At 32.5% G+C, this 12,711-nt stretch overlaps 1 protein-coding gene across 15 annotated transcripts in view; it reads right to left on the bottom strand.

Annotated features, from left to right (window-relative positions):
• The window catches only part of LOC118205064 (DNA-directed RNA polymerase I subunit RPA2-like), a 233,168-nt gene that overhangs the window by 144,935 nt on the left and 75,522 nt on the right, over positions 1 to 12,711 (bottom strand). For all 15 annotated transcript variants that reach the window (XM_085818432.1, XM_085818443.1, XM_085818441.1 and 12 more), the window contains one exon: positions 400 to 474. In XM_085818432.1, the coding sequence (XP_085674558.1) occupies positions 400 to 474 (75 nt within the window). The remainder of the gene's footprint in view (positions 1 to 399; positions 475 to 12,711) is intronic.

Raw genomic sequence — 12,711 nt, 5'->3', positions numbered from 1 at the left:
TAGCAAACAGAAAAGGAAATATATCCATAAATATTCTGCCACTCATATGGCCATTTCAAAGAAGATAAATTTCAAAGAAGATAAATTCCAATGAAGATAAATGTTACCACAAAGCGTTGGTAACACATTGCAGCTAATGAATTCAGAATACTGCAGTTTCCACACAAATGACTGTGCCCACATAAACTGTTGCCAACTGCCATTTATAGCTTAGTTACCAAACGCTAACAAGAAATTGCCAGTTCACCATAAACTGACAATTAGCCCATTAATTTAAAAATAGCTTTTAATGAAACTACTATTATCACTTTATTATACTGATCAGGTAGTACAGCAACTTGAATAAGAAAATTCAGATAAAGAACAAAACAAAATATTTCAGAAAATACTTTTACTTACATAATTCTGCCTTGCAGTCAAGAGTAATCTAATTATTCTTTCTTGACCTTTCACTATAAAGTATCCACCAGGATCCTTTATTAAATGTAATTGCGGATATGAGTTAAAAAAAGATATAAAAATGAAGAATAGATACAAAAATACAGAATATGCACACAAAACAAAAGAATAAATACAGTACAAAGTCCGTAATCCGGACCCGTCGGGACTTCGGCGATTCTGGATTACGGGTTTTTCACTATAGATCATCAATTTAAATCTGGTAAGATGGCATGCAGAAATTATACAATTAAAAATATGAAACTGTAATTTATGAAATAAAGAACAATTATGATCTAAAGGGTATCAAAATTTACAAAAAAAAAAAGCTTAATATTTATTTGTTTACTTTATTAAATTTTTCTTTCAATGTAAGTTTTTAAAGTTGCTTTGTTTTTTGTGCTAAACGCGTATGTGTAAACATTAAACGAGCATGCGTAACATTAAACACGCATGCGTAAAGCATACAAAAAAAAAGTTTGTCCGAATTATAGATCATTCCGGATAATGGACGTACGGATTACAGACTTTGTACTGTATAAAAATACATTTCATAAAACTTGAAATGTAAAAAAATAAATAAAATTACACTCATTACAAAATTATTTATGATTAAAATAATGATACTGTGTTTTTAAAAACTGTTGACAATTTCTTTGAATTTCTGTTCTCTTTGCTAAATTCCTTATTGAAGAATGAATAATATTTACTTGAGCTCTCGGTTCATGTAGACACTACTTAGACAATAAAATCTCTACATATAAGAAAAGAAAGAGTCTGTCTGTGTGTGTCTTTCGTTCGTGCTGCACATAAGCTAATAGACCCAAGGCTGCAAAATTTGGTATATAGGTGCATCTAGACAAGAGCCAGTGCACTTCGAAGCAATTTTTTAAAAATTAGAATCAGATTTTTTTAAATATTATTTTATCTTTTTTGATGAAATCGCTTCATTTTGAATATTTTAATTCTTTTAGAAATGTGGTTTTGGCAACAATTTTTCATTCAATGCTTTGTATACTGGACTGCTGACTGTTGAAAATATGAGATAATATGCTGCTTACTTTCTTTTGATTTTTTGGACATGCAACAAGCACATTGCAATCTTCTTATTCTGAAGCGTATATGTCTTTCGAGGCACAACAGAAAGAATTTCCTTTTCCCCCCTTCTCTCTTTATTAGCTAATGGCAAAGAAGTTTGTATATTTTGAATTATGTCATCCACAAAGCACAATTTTGATTGGTTATTGCTTTCTGATGATTTATTCTTTTAGAAATGCACTTTTGGCAAGAGTTTTTCATTCCTTGCTTTGGATATTGGATTGCTGACAGTTTTCGCTTGAACATATGAGATTTATTGCTTATTTCATTGTATTTTTTTATGTTATGTTTTAATTATATATAATTTTAATTATACAAAAAGATTTGCATGTTTTTTTTTTTTTTTTTTTTTTGAAACAAAATTCTTAACTTTCTTTATACCATTTGAATTCTTGAGATTTTGCAACAGGAAGTTGGTTAACTTATTTATTAGAATAATTAATATATAGGATATTAAGAGATATTGCTTATTCGATTGTAATATTTTCAAGTAAAAAATCCTTCTGCCTAAGTTAACTAAGGACTCAAATAAATAACATAGATAACAAAATACATTAGATAAATATTCACAATATACTGGTGCACAAAATGAAATAGTCGTAATAAAGTAAAACAAAAAAATATCCTCGATCTAGCATAACATAAATATTACCACATTATATAACACAAACAAAATTCAATTCTAATATTATATAGCAAATGCTTAGAACTATGTTTACTATAACCTTAGTTCTAGAGCAAAATTTTACATGTGTTTCATTTTAAAATGCTCAGAAGAAATCCAGTTTTAGGTAAAACTATAAAGGTATAAAAATTTTTGACGTTTTATTCATTATGGGGTACCTGGTCGTTTAAAATAAATACAGTTGACTCGACTCTCTCAGCTTATAATTAATTCTACATATATAAAAGGAAGTCTGTCTATGTGTGTGTCTTTCGCTTGTGCTGCACGTAAGCTAACAGACACAGGGCTACAAAATTTGGTACATAGGGTGCATCTAGACAAGAGCTAGTGCACATCGAAGCGATCTTTTTCAAAATTTGGATGAGTTTTTTTAATTTTACGTTTTTTGATGAAATCAAATCAAATTGATAATTCTCTGTCATTATATCAGCAACAATGGCGCCATTGTTGCCACTCGGAAAAATGAGGGCAATAATTCTGTGCAGTTTTTAAATTTAATGTTTCTCTTGGATACTGGATGTTTGTCGAGAGAAGGCAATGGGAAGTTGGTTAATTTATTTATTAGGATAATTAATATTTGTATTAAGGGGTATTGCTTATTTCATTGTAATTTTTTTATATGTAATATATTTTTATTGACTTTCTTTTTTCAATTTAATGTTTGGTGTTTCCTTTAGGCAATTTTCCGGTACATTTAAAGCCAGACAAAGGCTGGCTGCGTAGTGGCTACATTGATATTATAAGTACATGATATGTAGAGAATGCTTTATTATGTTTGTTATGCTTTATTATGTAATGCTTGTTTTCCAGTACATTATATGTAAAGGATGCTTTATTATGTATGCTCTTATTATTATATGTAGATAGGACGTTTGTCGAGAGGCACTTAAATTGTCGAGAGAATGCTTGTTTTTCGGTACATTTAAAAGCCAGACGAAGGCTCGTCGCATATCGGCTAGTACATAACAGATCAAAAATAAATCGCTCATTACATTAGTTCATATTTAAAAAAAAATATTATTGGCTATTATATAAAACTGATTCTATTATTCAATAAAAATATTTGACATAAAACTGATTTGGTAAAAAAATTATTATTGGATATTACATAAAACCGATTTCGTTATGCACATAATAAAAATATTTGTCATATATATAACAAAAAATTTTCATATTGCAACATACATTCTCTTAAAAATGAATGCATATCTAAACACATTTAACTGAGTTCAAAGTACCTTATAACATGAAAATTTTTTTAAATATAATGGCACAAAATGAAAAGCATAAGCTTAAAAGATGGTTATCAAAGAATTATATAACATGGGTGATAAACAGTCTAGACAGTCTCAAGCAGTGGCGGCTCGTAATAAGCACTGTGAAACAGCAGCACCCTTATTTCCACTTATTATTATTTTTAATATTTAATATGCCAGTAGCATCTCCCAGTTTGTGAAAAAGCTACAAAAGTCTTTGTATGGAACTGAGCACTTCACAGTTCCAGCAGCGTGGTATTTGGCTGTTCTGCGTATGCGCACACAGAAAGTAGCATGCGAGCCAGGGAGAAAGAAGAGCTCTGTCGCCCTTGCAAAGCCAAAATTCTGGCCTGTTGTTGGAAATATGATTTTTTTTTTTTTTTTTTTACTCTGCAAGCATGGTGTTTGGCTGTTCTGTGCATGCGCACGCACTTAGGAAGCAGGGTATGAGGCTGAGAGGAAGAAGAGCACTGTCACTCTTGCAGCCAAATCTGGCATGCTGTTGGGAGGTAGTTCCTTTTTTTACTCTGCGTGTGTTGTGTTTAAAAACCACACACCATATTCTTGGTTAGATTATTTTTCAGCTATTCTATTTGATTCATTTTTTTTTTTGGTTCTTTTATTTTACAGAAAACTTTAACCATGTCCTTGCATTCTCAAGTTATAAATTCTGTGAATCTGTGACTGTAAATGAACTTCAAGAGCTTTTGTTTTCACAGCTGTTTCTCCATGAGAAATTTACAATTAAGAAAAAGAGGTCATTCAACACCTGATATTCTAATGTCAGCCAGGCATAACAACAAGAAATATATTTGTAGTTTCAATTCTGAATGGTAACAACGAAAAAATTTGTTTGCAGTTGTGAAGTAAAAATGCTCTGTTTTGCTTTCCGTTTACTGTTTGGAGGTGATGCAAAGATGATGATGACAAAAGATGGCTTCAGAAATACAAATAAAATGAAAGAAAAAACTTAAAAGCATGAGAAGTCAAAAGAAACACGTTGATAATGTAGTTTCACTGTCACTTTTAGGAATCGTTAATATTAGGTGAAACTTAGTGTGGGATACAGACTTTCAGTCAATGAGCATTACGTAAAGGTTAAGAACTGGGAAATTTTGTGCAAAATAATAGACTGCATTTTCTTTTGTGGAAACTTTGAAACTCCCTTATGTGGACATGATGAAAAAGACAGTTCAGAAATCCTAGCGGATTAGTAAATTTTGCATCTACATTAGATTCAGATTTGAAGAATCACTTAGAAACTTGTGCAGTCTTCAGAGGTGTTTCTAAGACCATTCAGAATGAGATATTTGACTGCCTATTTCAAATATACTATGAGGAGATAAGGACAGAAATTAGAAAAGCTTCTTCTATAACTTTAATGGCTGATGACACAAAAGATGTTACGGAACACACTCAGATGTTCCTTCTTCTACAGTATGTATTGAATGCAGAAATATTTGGGCTTCTGGGAATCCTCTATCCCATAAAAATCAAACTATAGATGGCATATCAAAATGTATTTTAGAACAATTGGACATAATCCTTCAAGGAAATGAACAAAAATTGATAGCTCAGACATTTGATGGTGCAAATGTCATGAAAGGCAAAAAAGTAGGAGTTCAAGCAAAAATAAAAGCAGTTTATACTAATGCACATTTCATTCACTGTTATGCACATCAACTTAATTTATTAATGATAAATGCAGCAAGTATTTCACGAAACGTATATATCAGATCAAACTATTGCAGAAGAGACAGGAATTTTAAAATATCTAAATGATGATACACTATCTAAATGATGATACTTTCAAGTTTTGGTTAGAGCACTTTTATCAGATTATGCCTCATGCTGAAATGATATACAACCAAATGCAATCTAGAGAAATAAGTGTGTTTAAAGTTAATGAATATATAACAAATTTTAAAACTGCTATTTTAGAATTAATAAACTCAAAGTACTGTGAGAATTCTTCAAAGACAATGATGGCAGAAGCTAAGGAAATATGTGACTATACATGTATCGATATGATGAACAGATATTCTTCCATTAAACCCTTAGAAACTTCGAAATTGTTCAACAAAAAATGTTTCCCTAGTTTTAGGAATGAAAATCCTACAGAAGAAATAGTACTGACCACTGAAGCATATCCAGTGATTGAAAAAGGAAAGCTTGAAATTGAACTAAAAGTAATCTCTTGTAGGTCTGATATTCATGAATACTGCAAATTAATTGAGCTACTGATATTTATCTTAAAAAATAATCTAGATGATGTTGTTAGTAAAATTACAAAACTGATAAAAATTCTCTTGACAGTTCTCATGACTATATCAGAGGCAGAATGCTGCTTTCAACATTGAAAAGAATGAAAACTTTTGTAAAAAGCACTATTCGGGAAGACTAAATATACTTGCACTGCTTTTAATAGAGAAAAATTTCCTCAGTTGTCATCCAGAGATCAAGGATAAAATTACTGATCTTTTCACACAAATTCAAAAAAGAAGAATGGATTTCGTATTTTAAATGAATAGATAAAGATTGAATTGTAACAATTTAGGTTAAAGTAATTAAGAAATGATTAATTTTGTTCTTGTAAGATTTCATGAAGTTTCAAAATAAATTTTCTTTTTATACATGTTTGTTTCCTTAAAGCAAAGGTTAAAAAGTTTTGTTTGTTTAAAGCAACGGCTAAATTTTTTTTTTCGAACAGCACTCCCACTAATTTTAGCTATGAGCTGCCACTGATCTCAAGATATAACAATACAATATGTGGAGGGAGGCAAATTAATTGGAACCATACTTCTGTGCATCATGTACTTGTATTATGAGGTGATGATGCTAGGCTGCTGTGGAAGGACTGGAGTCTGTATTTCAAGTGGCATCAACAGAAAACAATGCAAGTGTTTCTTCAGGCAGTTCTGCGTGTGTCTGTCTGTAGTGCACTCGTGATATGAAACAAATGGCAGATTCTCATGAAGAATGTGCATCTGTGAGATTCTGTATTTTATTTGGCAAGAACGCAGCTGAAACTGTTGCTATAATGCAAACAGCTTGAAAGGACATACTCTGTAAAGGAGAGGTAAGAATGGTTTCCTCAGTTTAAAAGGGGGGCAAATGGCCAAAGAACAGCACAGTCCCAGTCCTTCAAGTGTGTAAACCAAATATAACAATGCCAAAATTCATGATCTCAACATGAAAGACTGACCAATTCAAAGACATATCCAGGTTGTCCTGGAGCTTCATTCAGTACGTTTTCCACATTATGATTTGGAAATGTGATAAGTGGCAGCAAAGTTTGTGCCCAGATTTCTCATCAAGCAGAAAAGATAGTGTCATGTGGAAGCCTTTTGTAAACTGGAGGATGCAGTCACAGGTGATCCACAGTTTTCCAGCAAAATCTTCACAGTCAAAAGAGCCATGGTGATACGGTTACAATTCCAAAAGTAAACTACAACAGTTAAACTAGAAGAGAAACACGCTAATGTGACAATCAAAATCGTAAAAAACAACCTTATATTTAGCGTAGGTATAATGAAACACTCAATCGGTTTCGAGGGCAGCTAAAGGTCCCTCCTCATCAGGAGAAAGAAATACATAGAAAGAAGAAAATAGGAATCACAGAAACACGTGGTGCTTATCAGCACTGCACGTGGTTATAACTAGATTTTTAATCAGAGTTGCACTGGCCGCCTACTTTTACTGAGCCAGGCTGTCTGATCAAGCATAAAGAAATATTAGCGAAGTTAAAATATAGGGAGCGAGGGGCAAATGCACATTACGCTCAAAATCTGAACTTCAAATAATGGAAAGCAACCACTGAACGGATTTTTATACCCTCTGGTAGTACCAAGTGCGAGGAGGTAACGCCATCTATCGGCAAAAATAATTGAATTAAGACAGTAGAATTTTAAAGGCATTAGGAAGGACTGGATTGGACTTAAAATCATTAACTAAACTTTCTAAATCTTTGTGAATGTGAAAAGCCTCAAGAAAATCCAATTCGCCTATGGAAGAAGCCTTTTGGATGATTTTTGCAGACCCAAAATCAAAATTATGGTTAAAAGTCCAGCTATGATACGCTATTGAAGACTTGTTAATTTCCCCCTTTTTGACATAAGATTCATGTTCCTTGATACGAAACTTCAACGCTCTTTTTGTTTGGCCAATATATCTTAAACCACACTGACATGATATACTATAAATTCCCCAAGAATTCAAGACAGAAACGCAATCTTTTAGAATCGAAGGGTGAATTTTATTAATAGGGGAGAAACCGACTTGAAAATTGAATTTCTGGAGAATCCGTGCAATTTTATAGCTAACAGAAGGATAAAATGGAAGCACGACAAGGTCAATGATATTATTTCTAACAGTAGAATGTCTTCTTTGATGGGAATCAGAAAATTTTTTGATGGCTTTATCAATAATCACGGGAGAAAATCCACGGTCAATCGCAACTGCTCTCAAATAATTAAGTTCATTGGTAAGCAAAGATTCAGAGGAACAAACTTTTAGCGCGCGGAAAACATAATAGTAAAAAGAAGCCATTTTTTGCTTAACAGGGTGGCATGACTTGGCATGGGGTGGTAAACAAACTGCAAAGGGTTTACGGTACACAGTGGTGCTAAAATCGGTTTCATTGCGGATTATAAGAATATCGAGGTAGGGGAGGGAATTGTTGGATTCAATTTCAAGAGTGAATTGGATGGCTGGATCAATTGAATTCATAATAGATAGAATCTCGGATAAATCCTCTTTATAACTGTCAAAAAGTGCGAAAGTGTCGTCAACATACCGAATACAAAGACGAAAAGATAATTTATCAAATAATTTCATTTTCAAAATAGTGCATATAAATGTCAGCAAGTACCGGACTGAGAGGATTACCCATAATGAGAGGATACCCATCAAGTTGAAGGATTGGCCATGGGTAATCCTCTCAGTCCGGTACTTGCTGACATTTATATGCACTATTTTGAGATGAAATTATTTGATAAATTATCTTTTCGTCTTTGGATTCGGTATGTTGACGACACTTTCGCACTTTTTGACGGTTATAAAGAGGATTTATCCGAGATTCTATCTATTATGAATTCAATTGATCCAGCCATCCAATTCACTCTTGAAATTGAATCCAACAATTCCCTCCCCTTCCTCGATATTCTTATAATCCGCAATGAAACCGATTTTAGCACCACTGTGTACCGTAAACCCTTTGCAGTTTGTTTACCACCCCATGCCAAGTCATGCCACCCTGTTAAGAAAAAAATGGCTTCCTTTTACTATTATGTTTTATTATGTTTTCCACGCGCTAAAAGTTTGTTCCTCTGAATCTTTACTTACCAATGAACTTAATTATTTGAGAGCAGTTGCGATTGACCGTGGATTTTCTCCCGTGATTATTGATAAAGCCGTCAAAAAATTTTCTGATTCCCATCAAAGAAGACATTCTACTGTTAGAAATAATATCATTGACCTTGTCGTGCTTCCATTTTATCCTTCTGTTAGCTATAAAATTGCACGGATTCTCCAGAAATTCAATTTTCAAGTCGGTTTCTCCCCTATTAATAAAATTCACCCTTCGATTCTAAAAGATTGCGTTTCTGTCTTGAATTCTTGGGGAATTTATAGTATATCATGTCAGTGTGGTTTAAGATATATTGGCCAAACAAAAAGAGCGTTGAAGTTTCGTATCAAGGAACATGAATCTTATGTCAAAAAAGGGGAAATTAACAAGTCTTCAATAGCGTATCATAGCTGGACTTTTAACCATAATTTTGATTTTGGGTCTGCAAAAATCATCCAAAAGGCTTCTTTCATAGGCGAATTGGATTTTCTTGAGGCTTTTCACATTCACAAAGATTTAGAAAGTTTAGTTAATGATTTTAAGTCCAATCCAGTCCTTCCTAATGCCTTTAAAATTCTACTGTCTTAATTCAATTATTTTTGCCGATAGATGGCGTTACCTCCTCGCACTTGGTACTACCAGAGGGTATAAAAATCCGTTCAGTGGTTGCTTTCCATTATTTGAAGTTCAGATTTTGAGCGTAATGTGCATTTGCCCCTCGCTCCCTATATTTTAACTTCGCTAATATTTCTTTATGCTTGATCAGACAGCCTGGCTCAGTAAAAGTAGGCGGCCAGTGCAACTCTGATTAAAAATCTAGTTATAACCACGTGCAGTGCTGATAAGCACCACGTGTTTCTGTGATTCCTATTTTCTTCTTTCTATGTATTTCTTTCTCCTGATGAGGAGGGACCTTTAGCTGCCTTCGAAATCGATTGAGTGTTTCATTATACCTACGCTAAATATAAGGTTGTTTTTTATGATTTTGATTACAACAGTTAAGTCAATGGAGGTCACCTTTCTCACCTCATCCAATAAAAGCTTCTCAGGTTAAATTGAATTTGAAGATGATACCATCAACCAACAATTCTATTTGGGAATATTGAAATGGCTGTGCAAAAGTGTGGCACAAAAGCATCCAGCATTGTGAAATACTGATGAGTGGTTCTTGTATCGTGACAACACTCCCCCACACACACGGGTTTCAGTATTCACTCATTTTTGGTCTCAAAAGACAACTACATTGACCAACGTGCCCTATACACCAGACTTGGCTCAAAAGACATCTTTCTGTTTGGTCAGATGAAAAGGGACTTAAAAGGCAAGCGTTTTGCTGATGTTTACGAAGTGAAATGCAATGTCATGATAGTACCAGCAGGTTTCAAAGAGGTTGAATTTGCAAGGTGCAAATGGAGAGTACTTTGAAGGTGATTAAAGTTGTAATTAAAAAAAATTAAGTTTTTTATCAGGAAATTCCAGTTATTTGGGGGTCAGCCCGTGTATATATATGCAAAATGAAATAAAACTTTATAGGTAATATAATTTAATTACTCATACATTTGATACCTAACAAATATGATTTAAAGCCCTTATGATAGCGAAAGTACTTGCAGTCAAAAGAAAAGAGAAATGAGAAAACATTTGCTGAAGATCACAGGCAAACATAAAGCATTCTGAAGTTACCTTTCACTACCTATAATTATAGCTGCACTGTAAAATAAAACAATGCAGCTAGAACTTCACAGTTTGCAAAAGATGCAAAAGTCTGAATAAATATTGTTAAAAACTGGAATATTAGTAAATATCATTTAACAAAAAATAAATGAAATTATTAAGCAAAACATTCCAAGTATCATTATATTTTTAAAATTTCTTATTTTAAATTTAATAAATTTATAAAATGCTTGCTAATTAAAATGCAGTATAAATTTTTGTACATTTAAGCAACTGATAATTAATTACTAATGGATAAATTAAATAAATAACTATAATGGCTGAGACATTTCCATCCTAGCATGTAAACAAGTGTAAATTTTATCACTAAGAAAGAATTTTACTTTGCCTTAGCAAATATTAGCACCACATCAGAACACTATATAGATAAACAAAATAAATTGTAAACTTTACAGGTTGATTAAATAAAAGAAATCTATTTTATTAAGCATTTTAAAAAGTCTGATAGCAAAAGAAAGAATTAAGCAACAAGACAGAAAAAAAAGTATAGCTTTAAAGAAATGATAAAAAATAAAACGATATAAAGAAAAGAACAGAATAACAGTATAGGAAAGTACACAAGAAATATAGCAAATAAATTTTGATGGATTAGACAATGTCAGGTAACAGAGCAAAAAACATTTTAATACATTTAAAATGTACTCTCAATAATCTGAAATTTTATGCTACAAATAAAAAAAAAAACTTTTTAGAAATAAATTATGTATTTAAAAGAATTCCTAATGTTGCGTGCATACAGGTTCATAATAGATTCGATGATAAGTTGACAATAGGTTGATAAAATTTATTTTATCAATCAAGTCCGATGATAGGTTGATAAAATTTATTTTAGCAATAACTTTTCAGAGTTCTACAACTTTCCACAGAAATACTCGTACAGGTGCTCGCAGTGTTACAAAGTACAATCAGTACTTACACTTTAAACTAGTAAGAACATTAAACATAATTCAATGCAAAGAACATCTAAAAGAGCAGACATCTAAAAGAGCAGAGTTAACCTGAAGATATCTCAGTACTATGAACTGATGCTGAACTAACAACTCATAAGCTGATGCTTTCTCTGGTCTTATGTAGTTTTCACGTGGCCACCGAGATATTTTTAGTACTTCCTGCTTTTAGAAATTACTGGAAGCCATATGAGAGCCCAATCCAGTTACAGTTACACACAGCATTAATTAAAGCTACTCAATTACAATATCCATTACAGCTACATGAGACGAAACCAAAATATTGGCAAGTTTGGGGACAAAAATTAGCCACCAAAGCCAGAGCCAGCTTGGCTATATCATCACAAATTAGTGAGATAGCCATTTACTCAATGTTAAATAGACTTGCCCCTGAACTATTATTTTTCTGGCACAGCATCCTCTCTCCAGATTTTCGTGTTACATATACAGAAAAATACAATAATTTCATATATAACTGCACTAAAATCATTTATTTACACACAAAATTCGCAACATTGCTCGCTCACAAGAACAGCATGTCTCAGGCAGTACAATCTCTGGATAGGAAGCCATAATTATAACTATGGAAATCGATACAATACTAAAACAATAATTTCAGTAAATAACATAAAACAAATCAAATAATAAATACAAAATCAAATACGAAAGTAGAAAAGAGCATTTATTGATTAGCCGTTATAAGTACAGTCAAAAGTCTTTAATCCGGACTCGTCGGAACTACAGCGACTCCGGATTATTGGTTTTCCAGATTATAGATCATCAATTTAAATCTGGTAAGATGGCATGCAGAAATTAAAAAATTAAAAATATGAAAATTTTTTTGGCTTTGAGGCCCAGATTATAGATCATTCAGGATAATGGACGTCCAGATTCCAGACTTTGTACTGTATATATTTGAATGCTCTAGTTAGATTAGGAAATGGTTGTCTTAGAAAACAACCATTATTATTATCTATACTGATGTTTATTCATCTTCTAGAAATAGTAGTTACCTTCAAAGATTGTGGTCTGATGAGGTATCTGTCAAGAGAAGATCTACTGTTATAATGATGAAAAGGGAATGCTTCAGGAAACATTACCTTAGTTTGGTTTTTTCCCTTGAAATGATATCCAAATAGAAATCTCCCACTATTAAATAATGATCTAAACTGGAAGAACCACTGTGCCTATGTTTCAGCTCTCATT

This window comes from Stegodyphus dumicola, chromosome 6 (assembly GCF_044657685.1).
Source record: "Stegodyphus dumicola isolate Sdum_Otavi_A_Nest chromosome 6, ASM4465768v1".
NCBI lineage: Eukaryota > Metazoa > Arthropoda > Arachnida > Araneae > Eresidae > Stegodyphus > Stegodyphus dumicola.
The sequence above is the reverse complement of the archived record's forward strand: the minus strand, read 5'-3'. Positions and strand labels throughout refer to the sequence as shown.